Source organism: Cygnus atratus, chromosome Z (assembly GCF_013377495.2).
Source record: "Cygnus atratus isolate AKBS03 ecotype Queensland, Australia chromosome Z, CAtr_DNAZoo_HiC_assembly, whole genome shotgun sequence".
Classification (NCBI taxonomy): domain Eukaryota; kingdom Metazoa; phylum Chordata; class Aves; order Anseriformes; family Anatidae; genus Cygnus; species Cygnus atratus.
The window spans coordinates 2,742,866-2,761,530 of record NC_066396.1 but is presented as its reverse complement, the minus strand read 5'-3'; the positions used below and the strand labels follow the sequence as shown (position 1 = coordinate 2,761,530).

Below are 18,665 nucleotides of genomic sequence, written 5' to 3'. Positions count from 1 at the left end.
GTGTGTCTGCTCCCTTCCTTCCTTTTACCATTAGCTTTGGTACCCCCTGGCCAATTGCAAGCGAATTTTCGGAGGACCAGATCTCAGAGATACTAAGCTCCTCCTGTGCAATCGGTGAACGAGAAGTGATCAAATAGGTGAGAAGGTCTCAGACTGCGGCCCCAGTAATGAAATAGCTTCAGTATAATTTCAAGATGCTTGACATAAAAGATCTCCAGGCTCGTTCCAGTGGTGTCCGGGCTCTTTGTGGTGGTGCCCAGGGCCAGGCCCAGAGGCCCTGGGCCCGTAGCGGAGCCCCGGCGGCTCCCCCCACCCGCCAGGCCGCACGTCTGTGCCTGGCTGCCCAGAGAGGGGCCGGGGGCTCCTCGGGGAGGTCTCTGTGCTTCTGTTTTGCCACCCAGAATTAACTATAAGGTGTTTGGCTGCAGGAAAAGCCCAGTCAAACCCAGTTAACCAAATGATAATCTCACCGCAGCCCAGACAGAGCAGGCCTCCGGCTTTCGCTGTCCCCAGCCTACCTCTCCTTAGTCAAGGCTGGGCTGTGGCAAGGTGCAGGGAGCGTGAGGAGAGCTCCTTACGGTGTGGGGTGATTTTCTCTGGAAGAGTAGAAGTGAAAAAGAAAGTTAGGAGGGAAACCACCTTCACAAAAAAACACACTTCAACCCTGAAACTTCAGGGTTCCAACTTCAACTTAAGGCTGAAATAGGGGCAGGCTAGCCAGCAGCAGGACTCACCCAGGGGCTTGGTGACTTCTGCATTGCTTCAAATCTCAAAGGGTGAAGGTCTCCAGAGTGGCAGGCTCCACAGATGGAGGAGCTGTGGGTTTGCTGCAGTAGGTGTGGGGTGCCTTTCTCCAGGCTGGATGGTCAGGATAAGCCCTGCTGGTCTCAGACTTTTTGCCATCCACAGCAACCTTTCTCCTCTGTTACATCTTCCACCAGAGGATCTCAAAATACTGTTGTACCCGTAACCACTACTAAAATTAACTGTAAATTTTAAGGCTATCCATGCATGGAGAGGGATTTTTTTTTTTTTTGCAGGCAGTGTTGTCATGCCAATGTGACAAAGCTGCTGCTCTATGAGAACTGATCCCGCCCAGCCCTTGCCCTTACCTTACTGCTCCCCGTGGCCCCTCGCACAGGCTGATTCACCAGCCGCGGCTCCAGCTCAGACGGCGAGATAGATCGCTGTGGAAATAAAAGGACTGACTTTTACAAGGCTTTTATTGCCAGCCTGGGAAGTACAATGCTACATAAATAATAATCATTATGGCTATGACAGCTCCGTAGTCCCTGGGAAATAAATAACACTTTGCACTTGCGTAGTGCCTTTTGACCAGGAGCCTCGAATCCCTTTGCTGATATTAATGAAGCCTTGATGTCCATAGCAAGGTGGTAAATACAGCACCCCTCTCACCAGACAAACATCCCAAGTCAGAGCCAGGTAACCTGGCACCCTAAGTGGAGAGAGGAAGAGTAGAAATGGAGAAGAAAGTGTTGTTCGGGTTTGAGGTATTGTCCTGGTTTGTGTTTTGTAAGGATTTGCAGATAGGAACATTTTCTTGAATTAGCCTCACACTCTGGGCACACAGCTCTGTCTTACTCTGAGCACCTACATATCGATGCCTCCTGTATCTTGGAATTGATGGTTGCTTTTCCCTCTGTGTTACAGGGTTACCATCCATTGCCTCATGAAGCTGAAATCGCACATACCAAAAAGCTCTTCAGAAGGAGGAGAAACGACCGGAGGTAGGTGAAACCTCTTTAATGTTTTTTTTAGCCTTCATTTCTTCATTGCACATCTTCTCCCACTGTCTCATGGAGTGTCTTTGAACAATATTGCTGTTTAGCGGCTGTCACCATTGAATTAATGCAAAAACTGTTATTGGAGCACTAACGTCCTGAAAATGCTGTCTGTCTGTCCCTCCAGTTTGTCTGAAATTTGGGGTATGTCCTGTATTGCTCCAGACCTCCTCTTCTCCTTAAATATTCCAGCATAGCCAGATCCCTTCACTTTCATTAGAAGAGGCAGATGGCAAGACATTATATATAAAGGCTTTGAGTCCCTGCAACTTGCTTCCTCTCTTTCCATTGAAAAGCAAAATTTGCTGACTTTCAGGGTTTGCTGCAAAATGGGTTGAGAGGGGTTTGCAGCAAGCCTCGGATGCCGTTCTACATGAATGAGGGGATGTGCTAAATAGGCAGGCAGCTGAGTTCCTGTGGCATTGGTGGTTTCAATCCATTGAGTTAATTTAATTGGGTAAATTGTATATTTAATTGTGTAAATTGCATATTTAATTATATGAGAGCATCTAGAGTCCTTGATAGGAGTCGTGACTATGGTTAAATGTGAAAATAAGCCGGGAGTGAGGGAATCAGTTGCACATGCAGCTTTTTTCTTCTGCTGTGTTAGAGACAACACAGCCAGGGCAGTAAAGCATTTCCAAAACCAGGAGTTTGCAGGATTGGTGTTATTGAACAGGAGGAGGAGAAGCCAGTGGTTCATCATAGACTGAATTGCAATGCCTCGTTGGGGCCTCATTTTGGGGGGAAGTCTTGCAGAGATTGCAATGGCAGGCAGAATACGTCCCCAAATCTCCAAGCTGATGACTCAGAGCCATCACTCCTCAACTTGCTAACAGCCTGCAAGGAGCCATGATGCTGTTAACTCTGTGCTTGGGTTGTTTTCCATGAGTTTTACAGAGCAACTGATAAAAGCTTGCTCAGATAGCCCAGAAACTGTCTGTGGGCAGTGAGTGAGTCTTACAAAGGGTCCTCCTGTGCATCCCCTGGGGCTCCAGCAAAACTCTGTTTTCCAGTTCAATGTGTCATTTCTGCAATCTGGTTATGGCGTAGCATTTCATCATCACCCTCTGTCTGGTTTTGCTTGCTCTCATGTCACCACTGAGGGCTTTACAGTTTCTTCAGTTTAAGCAAAGCAGTCTCGCAGGGATAAATAGAACCGAGTGACAGAGGTGAGGGGAGTTTGAGTAATCCCTTACGGTACTGGTGTGCTGCTGCTGTGATCTGGCAGTCGCAAGCCAGGAGGAAAGCCAGACTAGGCTGCGGCCAGCAGTCACTGGGGCTCCCTCCTTTTTTCACTATACACAGTTTAAAAGACAATTTTGTGATTTAGGAAAAAAAAAATCTTGTTTGTGCTGGGTTGCAGCCTTGTGATCACAGAAAGGGGATTGAAGCCAAGCTTAAGTTTGCTGATGTTGCAAGAGGGAGCTGGGTTGGTTTCATCGCTGCACTGTTCTGGAGCCCCTAGCACCCTAGAAATGGCAGCAGAGGCTGGGGCTTGCTGCTTCCAGCCTGACTTGCCAGCTCAAAGCATGTCCTTCTCCACCACAGAGGAGCTCAGGTCTCCCTGCTGCAGGAGACAACATCTGCAGAGCAAAGGGGTCTCGTGCCTGAAGCTCCACGCTGATACCTGGCAGGGCTGCAAAACGCAAACCATAGCATTGCAGTGCACTGTGCTGCAAAATGCAAACTGGTGAGGAACAGCCCAGAGCGAATAAATGAGTGCGAGGGTTTGCAGGGGACCAGGGTGATGTCCCAGGAGGAGAGATGGATTAGGACAAAACCCAAGGATCTGCTTAAAAGCCTTCAATCTGGGTCAGTATGGCAGAATGCAGGAGGAGATGTGGGCCTGCTTCAGCCCGAAGTAGTCATGAACGAAATAAGATGGAAAGGGCAGAGAATATACAGAGCTGCCCAGGTCCCCCATAAATACTGCCATCCTTGGCAGTGCTGCCCATCAAAGCTTAGAAAGAAAAGTGTGCTTATTTTAACTGCAGAAAGCTAGGAAGCATGGGTAGAGGGAGCTGGAGCAAAACAACAGTCTCTTAAATAATTATTTAAGCCAAAAAGGCAAATTGTAAAGGCAAGAAGGGGACCCCAGCAGCCCCTTCACCCCACATGGTTTGGTGCTGGGGGGTTTGACCGAACAGTGTTAAGCACCTGGGGTCCTCTTGTGCAGTTGGGGTAGGAGGGGATTTCGGCTGCCTGAACTTCTGGTGCCGCTTGAGGTGCCCCTGGAGAGCACTCACTCCTTAAAACTGATTCCTAGCAGTAAGTGAGATCTCAGAATGGTTATTTTATGTGAAAAACATTGTAGAAATAGGGGAAAAAAAGGGAATGGGAAAAAAAAGTCCTGCTGAATGAAACTGTTTTGCAGCTTAAATGCCAGACTGTGTTGGAGCACAAACTGGTTACAAAGCTGTTCACACTTTATTGCAGTGCTATTATCTTAATATCCCAGGCATCGTGCTGCTGGAGAAAGGCTTCATTTCATCGCTGGTGGAGCTGCACAGGTGGTATGAATATCCCTCTGCTCTGTGGATGGCGGGGGAGAGGTTTTATGGCCAGTGAAACAGTTGGGAGCTACGGGCTTTTGTTTTAAACGTCGTCTGGAGGTGGAGAGACACAAAATTGCAAAACCAAGCCACGGCTGCTCTGCCAGAGCCGCCCGTGTCCGGCTTGCGAGCTTCGTTGATGAGCTGTGAAAAACTTGTCGTGCCCGTTCTTGTGCGTGATGCTGATGGGTTTCTGTAAAACAGAGACAGACAGCGAAATTGTCTTGTTCACAGACAGTGAAATTCAGAAGGGGCCAGGCCTGAGGCCAGCGAAGCACCTTTTGTTTCTCATGTGAAATGACGCTCGTGTCCGGCCACGTTATAAATAGGGCAAGTCCCCGCTTCCTTCCCGTCACCTTTCCTCAGGAAATGCTGTCACTGCGTGGCGCAGGAATGTGCCTCACCTACCACAGGTCCCCTCAGTGCACCTTGTGTGCCCCGGGCAGCCCATGGGGATGAGCAAGGCCCCGCAGGGCTCCACATCTTCACTGCTGCTGCCCAGTTCTCCCCAGGACCGTGGCTTCACGGTGCACAGCCCGATGTGGCTCCTGGGACAGCGCATCTGGATGTCCCGGGTGCCACTGTCTGGGTGAGTGCCTCCTGTTGCCCCAAGAGCTGAGTGCAGCTTTCCAAAACCTTTTGTCGGCAGAGTTCCTGATAAAACAAGGATTTAAAATTATAGGTGATTATTCCCATTAGATTTTTTTTTTAAAAAAAAAAAAAGCTTTTCTAACTCAGTCTTAGGAAGAGCTGCATTTATGCCCTTGGCTGTGCACGTGCAGCCCACAGCTCTCTTTTTGCATGTACAACACTTTCACGTTACATGAGTACTCTTTCCATGGGATGCAAGCTTCATTTGTTGCGTAAAATAGAAAGAGTGGATTAAAGGTGTTAAAACAGGCTTCGACTTACCCAGTTAAGGAGCACTGACTCTGGTCTGTTTGACACATTTTCGGTAACAGCGATCAGAGTCAGCCACATCTGGTGCGGGGCTTGATTGCGTGAGGTCTCGTAAAAGCGTGCAGGGGGTGGCAAGGAGCTTGTAAGCAGGGAAGCAGACCGGGTATTGCTCTCCCCACCTTACACGGCAGAAATCCCACCCCCAGTGTTTTCTCCATCAGTTTGGACACACGAGGCGTTAAGTGTCACCTCTGTGTCGGATGGGAGCGACAGAGGGCACCACTGCTTAATGGGATCGTTGGAGGAGCACAGCGGGAACAAGGTTTTGTGGATGTCCATGTGAGCGAGTGCTGAGTACCAATGAGGTTTTACTCTCCCAGATGCTAACCCACTGTTTACTACCACAAGACCCACCTTTCCTAGACAACACTAAAGGCACTTTGGTTTGACGTCCCATAGGACTGGGATACAGAGCACAACGGACCCGTTTCTCGAGTCCTCACCTCCGTCCCATCTCTGCACAGGGTTCCTCCAGTCTCTGTGGCCTCCTAGGACATTGCGTTTGGGGATGGAGGTCCAGCTGGCCAAACACCATGGCCCTGAGGCTCATTCACACAAGTCTGTGATACACTGCCTGGGCCAGTGTTAAGGGAGTGGTACAAAACCTTGCCCAGTCTGGTTAGGATACACAAGGAATATGTGAGTTTCTGGGGTTTTCTCTCAAAGCAGGGTTAAGACAGGTGAGTTTGTACCCGCTTCTTGGTCTTCTGGTGCTGAAATTGTTCTGCGTCACCTAAGGAAGGGGACCATTTGTTCTGAGGGCCAGGAAGAGATTGCTGGGGAACTCTTAAAAAGTTTGCACCATGATAATTATATTGGTTCACTCACACCTTGTTCAATTCAAAGGTCAGATCAGGCTGATTTCCTTAGCGGAAGGAAATCCTCATGTGTGCATAGATGCTGGCAGGTATCTCACACGGCTTTTGGTGGTCGGTCTAGAGGGAAGGACAGGAGAGAATTACAGAGGGGAACACAGCCCCGTAGCTTGGAGAGGGTGGAGGAAAAGCCTCAGAGTTAATCGGTCTCCTATTTCCAAAAGGCATCCAAATTCCTATTTTCAATATAAATGTGGATCCTTTGTGCTTCCTCCATATGCAGCTTGGGACTGTCTCAGGGCTTTGGGATGACCACAGTGAGGGGCTGCTCTGGAGGGACCAGCCCTGGAGTCCTTGGAGGACTGTCACCTGCAGGAGTGGCTTCTCCTCTCGGATGGAGAAGCATTTCTGCCATCCTTCAGAAAGCCCTTGTGTGTGGGTAAGGAGCTGGAGCAGAGGCTCAGCCCCGTCTGGACGATACACGAAGTGAAGGGGTGGGAGCTTTCCCCATCAGCGTGCCCCAAATACCTATTGCTTTGATAACAGGATTACAGAAATGTCCCCAAGTTTTCTCCTGCACTGTCCCAGTTTGCTTCCTACCGTTAACTTGGCTTTCCACTTAAATGATCAGGAAAAAACAGTCTGGCTTCTTTTTCTTTTTTTTTTTTTCTTCTTCTTTTTTTTTTTTTTTTTTGGTGTCGTTGTTTTTGTTTTTAATGAGATTCAGAGCTGGGGGAGGCAGAAATATCCTCCCTTCCCCAGAGAGCCGCGGGTGGCTGTCAGGGACAGTTTCCTCTTCCTGCAGCACAAGGGTTGTGTAAGCGCCGCTGACCCCTCCTGCTCGCGCCCACGCCAAAAACGGGGTCATCTGGGGTAACTGCAGCAGGGCGGGCGCCCCTGCCCTGCCTCTTCGCTCACGGTCCCCAGCCCCATTACACCAGGCCGGGTCTCCTCCGTGGCCACCACTTCGCTGAGGGACATCCCAAGGGCTCGGCCACGTGGCCCCGGACGGGGTCTCGTGTTGGGGTGAGCGTGGTGCTACGTGGGGACAGCCCAAAGGACGGTCACGGCGGGCTCGGGGCCAGGCAGGGAGCGTCCCAGATCCGCTGGCGGCTCCACCGAGGAGCGCAGGCAAGCTGTGGTATATTTCTTTTCCCATTATATTTGATTTTACAGACCCTCAGGGACTCTCAACCACCTACGGTGATTAGTTCAACTGATTAAGCTGCTTTTCCTCTTGTGGCAAACTCCCTTTGTGAAGGGTTTTCAATAGCCACACTGCCCGGGACATTGTTCCTGTACAATTTCCTTTCAAAACACCATAAAGGGCACTCCACCACTTTACCCTGCAATAAAATATTACAGGAATCAGCTCTGCCCAACCCAGTCCTGCAAGGGCAAAATCTCCCCGTGTGGGGAGGAGGTACGGTGGGATGAGAGTAGCAGGGCTGCACAATGCTGGAGCCTTCAGCAGGGGGGATCTGAGGTAAGGAGAGGTAAAGCAGAAGTTTTCTGCTTGTTTTTTTGTTGTTGTTTGTTCATACGAGGATCAGAGTCACCTCGGGAAGCGAACAACAGACTTAAAGCTCGGAGAAGGAAACGGTGCCTCGCACATCTCTGGTTGTGCAGCCTTGCCAGGCAGGCTGGAGAGGATGTGGGTGCTCTCGAGGTACCCGGGGTACATGGCGCAGGGGGAGAAGGGCTGTTCCTGCTGAGGACACACATCACCATGGAAAGCAAGCGGCCATCTAATAAAAACTGGGAATCAGATTAAGATCTGCCTTGATTGCCACCAAGGGGGTAACAGGAGTAAGGAACCGGATGGGGTTGCAATGCACAAGGTCCTCCCGTGTTTCTAGTTACCCCAATACCTTGCCTTCTCACCAGGCTACCAGGCAGGTTCATACAAACAGCGGGTGTCTCTGGGACCCAGTTAGCCCATCTGCTGCTCCTCGGGCAAGGCAGTGATGGAGCAGGATGGAGATGCTATCAGGAGGAGCCAAGCAGGAGCCCCTTCCTCCTGGCAGAGCCACACTGGCGAGACACGCTGGCATTGCCCGGCCCCGCTGCCCTTCCTTCCAGGCATCAAGGAGAAGGCTCTGCCAGGGGTCACGGCGCTGGCACCCCTCTCCCAGGAGGAGGGAGCTGAGAACAAAGACCTCACCGGGCTCCCCATTGAAGGAGCGGCCCCTGAGTGATCAAAAAGCTGGCTCGTGACGACCCGCGGGCATCCGCTGCGGGTGACTCAGCCACGGGTGGAGCTGCTGGGGCTGCACTGCAGCTTCTCATCAAGAGGGACCTCTTGGAGCTGAGGTCTCGAGGTGGTTTGGCTCCTGGGGAGCCCCTCGCTGCCCTTGCAGCATGCTCTGGGTTCGGTGAGTGGGACGCGCGGGAGGACTGTGGTGGTCCAACAGCATCCCCGTGCAGCAGTCCCTGCAGAAGGTCACACAGCTCTGCAGAAGCCATCTGAAGATCAACTGAGCTTGTATCTAGCATCGGTTCTGGACTGGCTCGTCTAAGAGCCGCTTGCCTGGCCCAGCACTGCCCCCAGAGCAGCATGCAAGGGGTTTTTCCATCACCCAAGTGGTGTGTTTAAAGCAGCAGAGCAGCAGCAGCGAGTGGAGCCCTTGGTGTTTAGCATTGGTCGGGAAGTTTGCTTTGACTGTCACCTGTGCCTCGGTCTGCATGGGGTGGCAGGGGGTTTCCACCCAGCTGCTCTGCTCCTGCTGCTGCGGCCAGCACTAAGCCCTGAGGTGCTGAGCGAGCCAGGAGAGTGTGCCCAGCCCCGAGTCACCCCCGAAGGCAGACGGTGCGGCTGCAGTCCTGCTGGAAAACGCGCCGTGCAAGGCCATGCCACATCTACAGCTCCTTCCCCAGTGGTAACGACAACTACGAGGGGTTTGCACTTCACGTGATGCGAAGAAAACGCATTCCTGTAAATATTGGAGCGCTCTGTGGGCTCAAGAGTAGCCTAAAAAGTAAAAAAAAAAAACAAAAACATGTATGAGTTCAAGAGGACACACTTGACATGAGCAGGGCTGGGAGATTCATATATACACTCCATCATCCTTGTGTGCCTAGCTAAAGGCATGGTACAAAAGGGTTAAAAGATACTCATCTAAGCAAATTTAATCCTTTCCTTTCATTGTTCCCTCTTTTTAATGCCAGGAGGCAGTGGCAGGAGAGAGACGGGTGCGTTTCCCAGCTGCAGGGTTGCCACCTCTCTATTGAGAGTGGCTTTGTCATTACATAAAAACTGTACAACACAAGACTTCTTATTCTCTTTTTTTTTATGATCTTGGCGACTGACGTGACCCCTGTCCTGCAGACTAAATTAAACGTGAATTGCCAAGCTGCCTGTAGACTTTATGGCATCAGGAGGCTTTTGCAGGTTGTTTTTCTCCATCTCTGCAGCTGATTGAACGACTTACATGCCACTGACAGAACATTTTACTGTTATGAAAGCTCAACAGCAATGTAGTGGCCTGCTGGATAAGCTCAAGGTTTTATGATGTTACTTCCTAGGAAGCAAAATAATTGCTCCAGCAAAAAATCCAGGAGAACTTCAGTGGGTGTCTGAGGTGGAGGGACACCTGCTTTCGTCAAAACTTAGTATTTTTAAGTATATTTCTCCCATGTGGCAGCAGGGGCTGGGCTGGTGGACAGTAAATCGTTGACCCTGACAGCTCTTCTCTCTGTCCTTTTCTGCTGTTGCCAGTTCTTTAGAGCATTAGGGAATGGTGAGCGGGAGCTCATGGTGGGAGTACAGCTAGGGAGAAGGTTAGGAAAGTGATTGCTCTTGTGTCCAATGCGGAGGACATGGGAGACCTCATTTCAGTTCCCACCTTTACCAAAAACACCTGGGATTCACCTCCGTGATCACAGCTGTGATCTTAGATGCCAGAGCATATCATGAAGTCCATGCAAGGAGCTGGCAGACACCAGTCCTTGTGAAACGTGCATGGAGAGAAGGGAGGATTCTCCTTCTCCTGGGCCCAAGCGGGAATGTCCGAAGGTGGCAATGGCAAGGGCCTGGAGAGCCCTGAAGAGCTTCACGCTGAGAGATCTTCTCACCCCTGCAAATGAAAAATGAGTCTGGCCATCTTGCAAGAACAGGTTTCCTTGCTTTATTTCACCTTCCCATGTTGACCAGAGCCAAGGAAGTCTGAAAAACAAAGAGCTGTGGGAGGAGTTGAACCAAACCACCTCACTCTGGAGGAAGCACTGGGTCGGGGATTTCTGTTCTCCCTTCAGCAAGAACAAAGGCTTGAGACCGAGCATCCCGTCCTCTCCCATCCCATGGAGGGGAAATCTCTTCTTACCAATGAGTGCCGTTTTCTTGAGTGTTTCTTCTCCTCTGGTGGGCAACTTGGGGGTGGGCACACAGTTTATGAATCGGGGGTGTCCTAAGACAGGGGATGGTCTGCGACGAGGTGGTGGCATCTCAGGTCAGGCATTGCAGGGACACTTCTGGCACTTGCATTTCAGGCAATGTGTGAGTTCCCCAAACCCTTGCAGTCAGGTGGGATTAGGAAAATGCTCATTGAGCTCTTGGACCCTCAGGTCTGTCAAAGCTGTGGTGTGAATGTATGCGTGCTTGGATTTGGTCCTAAATGTCGAGAAGAAATACATACACCTAGGCGTGTGCTTGAAATCATGGGAGGGTCAGGAATGGACCCTAGAGTAGTATGGCTTGTAGTTCTGCATGTGAATATTAAACCTATTGTCTAATTTGTGCTTAAAGGACAATACTGCCTTACTTTACAAGAAAATCTGCTGTCCTGCATTCCCGACTATCTGGTTCTGAGTTCCCATACATCAGCCTCTTATCTGCTATTTCATCTCTTAAATAAAGCTGCTTCTCCGTCTTGTCCAGCCTCCTTATTTTTCACTTTTTACTCAGAAATAGAAATATAACTTCATTGTTTTAACATCTTGTCTTACAAAATGTTTTCTCGGTGGGATTTTACCAAGCAAAAACCTCCACGCTTGTCTTCACAAGCACCGTATCAGCAGGAGGCTGGGATCGCAATGGCTCATCCTCCCCAGACAGGTAGTTTTTGTGCTGGGAATATCGATACGGTTGGTAAGAAAAGCCCCAAGCATCACTCAGGAGCGTGCCATGCCGGGTATTTATTTGAAAACTCTTTGCAACAAGCTGCCGGCCCGTATCCATGCACTTTTCACGCCGTCATTAAAGTTGCACTGTTTCCAGAGCCGCTCCCATGCTGTTCTATTCATGGCCAGTGCTAGTGCATGTTTCACAAATAAAAATAGTCCCAGGAATGTCACTCACCATGGATTTTAAGATTGCAAGCTATTTTGGGTGAATGTGAAGGTGAACGTGTTTTACAGATGATATTAACGTGTCATTTTTAATGCTGGGAGATTTTGGAAAAGCCTCCGAAAACCCGTTCTCAGAGGTCAGCAGTACAAATCTCTCCTGCTGGGAGAGTGAATAGAAATGAGTTCATAATTACAGAGTATAGAACTGACGCGTTTGCTTTTTCACTGTTTTAATTGAGGTTTTCAGAAAGGAAGAGAACTTAAAACAATAGAGAAATGTCTTTTGTTCTTACAGGGCCATTTATTGAGGGGTTTGCAGTGAGTGGAGAGGATGTTTATCAACGACAGCAACAATATCAAGACATTATTTTAGTGCAGAATTACTGTTCCTCGCTGGAACAAAACGAAATGTTTCAGATGAACTTGCTGAAAACCGGCGTCGAGCGAAATGATTTGCAGTGCTTTTACTGCAAATAGTTTGGGAACAGGAGAAAGGGAGAGGAAGGGAAGGAGCCGAAAAGGTTGAAACACCCTTTTCCTTCTCAGTAGTATTTCCAAGTGTAATTTAGTTAGGCTTAACAGCACATGGGGCTGAACCCCCGAAGCAGTGTCTGGAAATCAGGTTTCCATCCTCCTCCGTGCCCTCCTGTCTCCTCCGTGCCCTCCTGGGAGCCGGTGGCGAGACGCGGAGCCACCACAGAGGCCTTCCCTGGGGACACAGGGGAAGCATCCCAAGCCCACGAGGGGTGTCCCGGCCACCCACGCCGAGGAGCTGAGCCAGCCTGGTGGTGGGGGTCTGTGGGACAGCCCTTCTCTTCAGCAAATTTAGGACCAGTTCCTTATTTTTAAGGACAGAAGTAAGTCTCTGTCTGCACTGATGGGAGGCGGTACGAGCATCTGGCTAAATCACAGTATTAAGAGTGCAACGACACAAGCAAGAGCAAAAAGGCTTCTAGCAGCCAGAAGCACCTAAGGGTGCTGTTAAGTCAGCAGGCTCTGTCCTGCTGAAGATATAGAAACCTTGAAGCAGCGGGGAAGGACAGGCCCCGTGTCCAGGAACACCCGCACTGAAGGGGCAATTCAGGAACAGGCTGGGGAAGCCGCGTGGCCAAAGCCCCACATCTCGGAGAACCACACGAAGAAACCCTCTCGGAGGTGTGGGGTCTTCGAGGCAGGGGTCCTCCAGGATGCAGAGGTCGTACACAGAGAAGTAGCGAGGAAGCAGCCGGCGATAACTGCACGTCTGCCTCGGGAAGCGTGGCCGCGCCGGGGCTGCGGACGAGCCGTGCATCAGCCGAGGTGTTAGTTACAGGCAATTCGGAGACAGATCATCGTTTCATTCATTTTGATTGTCCGCAACATCGCTGTGAGTTATTACACTAAATTAATTCTCCGAACTGCAGGTCCCCAGAGGGCAATACTGTCTCGGCGGTTTGTTCCTAAAAGGGCTCAGCTGGGTGATTGCGTTACCGCGGCTTAATGAATGGCCGCACGTGAGCCGGGCGCTGGTAATTGCCTGCGCTCCTGGCTGTAGGCGCAGAGTGCATTACGATGAAAATCCTGCACCCAGCCCCGAGACGGCTGGCCTTCTCGGACGCGTGCCACAGGCCAGGCACGTGCCTTGCACATCAGCACTTTCCCGTTTGCCATCAGCTGAGCGAAGGTGGCAGTGGGCTGGAGCCGGAGGGGGGTCCGTGCGAGCAGAAGGGAGCTGGATTTGGTCACGCCGGAGCACCCCGCTCCCTGCCCAGCATACGTCCGAGGCTGGCACCCAGCAGCGCTCTCCCCTTCTCCAGGAATTTGCAGCTGGAGGACTGGCGAGGCCACGCTTGTGCCCAGTAGCTCCTGTTGGGTTTTCTTTGTGGGGTTTATGTCAGTGTGCTCTTGGAACCAGTGTGAACTGCTGGTGCTCGCAGCACCTATAGCCTGGCTGCATATAGCGTGCATACACTGTATATTATATCGATTTAAATGTGTATTGAGTGTAGAAACATCTCCTTTCATTTATTCTGAACCGTCCTTTTGTTATCACGAGAGTTAGCCCCTCAGAGTGCTGTGCCTGCCTTTGCTCTCCGCTTGTACCAGCAATGTGGGAGTCAGCATTCAAAAGGGGCTTTGCAGTTTCCAAAGTGAGACCATCAACAAATTCAGCAGCACCTGCTCTGGGGTCATCGCCCCAAGGCACCCGGTCATGTCAGTGTAGGTGATGGTGTGACTTACCTACGTTTGGCCAGGAAAGCCCTCATCCTGTGGGCAAGCAGAGGTGAACCCCTGGCCACCAGCTTCCCCCAGCACCCATCAGCACACCCTTAGAGGCTGCTGATGTCGTGCTGTGCAGCCCAAAAACGTACCCGTCTCCGTGAGGCTGGTTCAGCCTGCCAGCATCGAGGGAAGGAAATACAGCAGCAGGTTCCCCTGCACCAGGAAACCCATCTGCTATTGAAATGGCTTTCTCTTTGGTGGAGTGTTTCTGGTGCGGCTCCTCAGGGCTGAAAATGGTTCTGTTTTACGTGTTTTCTGTTTTCACCTGACCGTGAATGTGCAGCCGGAGAGCGCTGGCCACCCTTCCCTCCTCCCTGCGAGCCGTGCCGAAGCTCTGCGGGGCCTCCTGGCAGGGACGGTGCGTGAAGGAGTTGCCAGCTCGAGTTGTTTGGGCTCTTGTTGCAGAAACAATATTTCTGTCTGACCCCAGTTAGCAACTGATGTTTGCAAAATAAAGAAGTCAAGGCACTGGAAATACTTTCCATTCCCACTCTTGTCTCAGCCCAAAATATTAGTATTAAAAATATTGCATCTATTATATGCAGCTAATATCTCTGCTGGCACGTAAATCACCCAGGGATTTTTCATCTCCATATTAAAAAAAAAAAAAAAAGAAGAAGAAGAAGTGAACTACACTCTATTTTTGGATATTTATTAACTGTTTCGTTTCCATTTATTCCTGCTAGAGCCACAGCAGTCTGTCTCCAAGGGACCATCTGTGAGAAAGACAGTCCCTGGATTGATTAGGACGGTGCTGGGGTCGATAACAGGCACAAAGGCACTGAACATCTACTCTTTCTCTGATAATGTCTTTATTTGGCCTTACAGCCTCTGGGCATGAGTAGACAAGAGGCTTCTTTCATTTAAACTGACCTGTTTTAATTAGTTTTGTTGTTACATGTCACTGCAGAGTGAAAGCAAAAGCAGGAAACACCTCTCACAGCAGTGTTTTTTCGCAACACAAATGTCTGTGCTGATGTGAGCGGGTTTCCTCCGGTCTGGTCATGGTTTGATGACAGAGGAGCTTTATCTCGTTCCTTTCTGCTCTCTTCCCCCGCTGTCCCTTTTTGTGGTGGCATGGCTTTTTTTGTGGGGCCATCCAGTCATTGAGGTTGGGTGGGCGATTCTTCAGACAACTGCCTTTGCTCTGCCCTCGCGTCCTTCCTGGAGCTCGATCTGTTTGCTGGGGCAGCCGGGCTGCTCAGCCTGCCCGCAGCAGGCACCAGCTCACCCTCTCTGCGTGTGTCACTGGGGCTAACACAGGAAAAGTGCGTGGGGCCACGGAGGTCTCGTCCGTTCTGGGCATCCCTGCGATGGGTTTTGAAGCACTGGTGCGCCCTGCGCTAGGGGAGTCCGTTCCCAGTGCTCCGCATCATCCCAGTTCCCCATCTCAAGCTGGCGTCGCTGGTGCCCGAGCAGCCAGGGCCAGCAGCGATGCTACACCGGAGCTGCAGAAGGTGACCCAGCTCCGTGCCTCACCCCAGGCCGCGTGTTCCCGTCCAAACCCGGCAGCGGCCAGACTGCAAAACGCATCCAAGGGAAAGTAAATTCCCTGGCGCAGCTCACCAGCATTAGTGGTAGCATGGGAGAGGAGGCAGGGATGGGGAGAGCAGGAGGAAACTCTTCTTTTGACAGTGGGACATACATATTTACACATGCCATTTGGGAAAGTCTGCCTTGGGGTTGTCACGGGGTTACAATTAGTCGATATCCAGATCAATGCTAGCTCCCAAAGCTCCACACTAAATGCTACAGCAACCCACGTCATTTTTGTAGAAATCTGTTAAGTGCCTGATAAAGATTTCTGGCACATGTAAGTCCAAAGCATCTCTGTTGCTTGGGGTGGTGTTTTACCAGATCCCCGTGTCGGAAGTAATTGCTTGCCATGGACTTCGGGTCAGCTCATGTGTCTGGACAGCTGTTAGGAGATCCTGTCGGAGTTCATGTTAAATCTTGCTTTAGCTTCTAGAGGAAAGACATTTATTTCTTCACTAGAAAGCGCTGGTATAAATAGGATATGGAAAAACCTAGGATGTTTCCTTGCTGCGGGTCAAAGAGTCACAGAGGTCTGTAGGAAGACAGCTGAACAGAACGGCAGCAGGTGGGGTTGGGGCGTGCTATTTAGGATGTGTCTTTGGGGACAGGACCACGGAGGGATGGAGCGGGGCTGTGTCTGGGAGCCCGTGCATCTTGGCACAGGTTTAAGTTGTATATCTCTGAGGATTATCTGATCTCGGGATAACTGGTCAGTCTTGGTGTATTTTTACAGGAGGGAGCCTGGAGTCTGAGACATAAGCTCTTTTATTGCAAAGCAGTAAAAGATGAATCTATATTCACTCGACTCACATTCCTACCAGTAGTCTGGGATCCGTGTGTATCTGCACTCAGCAGATTCTTGGGAAACGTTGCGTACTGTGGTTGTGCATTTCAGTTTTAAGCTACTTCAAGTGAAATGGGTTAATTCCCTTGTCACTGTACTTTCCTATGGTTTTCATGTAATTTTTGCTATAATGTTTACAGTACAGTAAGAATCCAAAAGCATAATTCCAAGCAAAGTAGTTTACGAAGAAAACCATTTCCGAGCAATTTCTACATGAAATCACTGGAGTGATTTCTACACCAGTCTGGGCAGACAGCCTTGAAGTCAGGGGGGTGTCTTCCTAGCTGGTCGCTCGCTCTGTGCAACAAGGGCCTCCGTCTGGATGTCCCTAATGATTTGTGGGAGATCCAGCAAAGCGCTTAAAGAGCTGTTTTGGAGCTATCTCACATGCCATCTGTACTTGGGATGTCTTTCCCAAGCTGGTGTTGCAAAACAGCTACTTAAATTCCTCCTGAAGATTCGTTTCCATGAAGCTTAGAAGAAAACAGCTGACTCAGGCCGCCCGTGCGGCCAAGCACTGCAGCATGGGAGGACTTTCTTTGGGCTTCAGCAGAAGACAAGTTTGCTCTTCAGTGCTTTGCTGAGTCTGCTCGGATGGTCGTCGTGCCATGTCCTTTCAGCCCAACAGCACTGTCACTGCTGCACCAGCCTGCAGACTGGTCCCTGTGGGTGGGGTGTCCACCACCGTGGTGGGAGCAGCATGGGGGCCGAGTGGTGTGAAGTGATGTTGCAGAAAGGTGCAGGGAGGAATCAGGTCCATTTCTGTGTTTGGGAAGGCCAAATCAGTCGTCATCCCATGGCAGAAGATAGGGCATTCCATGAGGAACTGTGCCTCCTACACCATTTTTTGAGATTATTGCATGGGCTCCCCGTCTGAAGCCCTCCAACACTGCCTTTTCCTTTTATGATGTGTCTACTTTTGTTGTAAAGGCCAAACAAAATCGTATCTAGCAAAGAAAGACGTGATGTTCAGGCCCAAGGGAGGGCTGTCTGCCGCAGCTGTGCCCCAGAACCAAGGTGGCAAAGAGAGGAGTTGTTCCCAGGTAGGGGACTTCTCTGAAGATTTCGTAATGCTCTTCCCAGCAGCCAGATGCTTTTGCTGTGAGCCTCATCAAAAACATCTCTACCCACATAACATTGTTTTTGTTGGCTGTGCTAGTCCTCTAGAGTTCATCGCATGTTTTCAGAGATGCGTACGTGTGAGACCTACAAGACGCATTACAGCTCAAACGTCCAAAGATGGTTGCAGAACCTGATCAACACATTTTGACAGGTGGATTTTCTGCACTCCCAAAATGCCGTGTCCCTCCAGACACTTGGGCTGTTCCTAGTGATGGGATAGACTTCAGCCTTAGTGACAGAAAGGCATAAAAGAAGTGTGAGTAATTTCATTTTTGTTTTCAGAAGTGAACATGACATCTTGTTCCCTTCTCATCCGAGAAAAATGCAAACAAAAATGAAACTGGAGCCAAGCGAAACCAGTTTGAGAGAGAAAGCCAAAGGGAAAACACACAGAAGTCCTGTGTTCTTCATGCTTGGAGCTGGTGGCTGTTGCTTTCTGTGGGGTTTTGAGGTTTTTGATTAAATTGTGTGGAACCGTCAAGCTTACTTGATTGTTTCCCACTCTCGGTCATAGCAGGGGTAGGAAGCAGTTCCCTGCACCGAGCGATAGCAGTGCGTAACGCTGAGTTATCATTATACGTGCACATACAGCGCCAGTGGGCCTCTGGTGGAAGTAGGCCTGGTGAAGAATGCTTCTGGGGAGCGGTTGGGGTCAAAAATAGAAATTCAGACCTTTTTCCTCATCAGATTAACAGCAAAATTGCCAGTATGCTCCCAGTGCAGAGGTGGACCTCCAGGACCAGTTCTAGATGCTGTACCGTTCCACCAGGTCCTGCCTGGGATCCTTCAAGCCCTCCAGTTTGAGCCACAACGTCCTGTAGGTGTCCAAAGCCAGTGCCAATGGGCGTTTCTGGCTGCAGGTTAGGGCAGGTTGGTGCACCCCATAATCAAGAGGTCTGAGACCTCACCATAGTCCACACCACTGCTGGGGTAGAGGGGTTGTGGTGGCCTTCAGCCACTCTGCAAGAGTACGTGGGGGGGACATGAGAATCTGCTGCAAAGGAGGCTTCTGGTGCACCTCTCCAGGAGCTGTGCCGACTCGTCTGGTGCTGTGGCTGATGTGGGTAACGGCAATTCCTGGTTAATTGCAGCCGTGGCAATAGGAATGCCAACTATGAGATACTCCCGAGGCTCAGCATCACACTCCGGTGCCTCTGCTGGTACAGAAACAAGAAACTGACTGTGCAGAAGAAAGGATGGAGATACACCCTCTGTCTCAAAACGCACTGAGGAACGTGCCCATTCACACACCGGAAGGGTGAAGGGAAGGTTTGGCGTTGGCCACAGCACTGCAGTTCATTCTCAGCTTCTTGCCCAGGTGTCTGTAGGTACGTGTTAGCTGTTAATTGCTGGCCAGCCTTGGTCGTGCCCCTCGGCTGTCAGGCGCTACACAAGAGCAGGACAAAACCCATGTCCCTCCCCTGCAAGGAGCACAGCATGCCCGGGAGGGTCTGTCCCCTGGAGAGGTGCCTCGGACTGAGGG

At 50.5% G+C, this 18,665-nt stretch overlaps 1 protein-coding gene across 26 annotated transcripts in view; it reads left to right on the top strand.

The window, feature by feature from the left end:
- The window catches only part of CTIF (cap binding complex dependent translation initiation factor), a 138,300-nt gene that overhangs the window by 76,110 nt on the left and 43,525 nt on the right, over positions 1 to 18,665 (top strand). For all 26 annotated transcript variants that reach the window (XM_050716189.1, XM_050716187.1, XM_050716182.1 and 23 more), the window contains one exon: positions 1,672 to 1,748. In XM_050716189.1, coding sequence (XP_050572146.1) covers positions 1,672 to 1,748 — 77 coding nt within the window. The remainder of the gene's footprint in view (positions 1 to 1,671; positions 1,749 to 18,665) is intronic.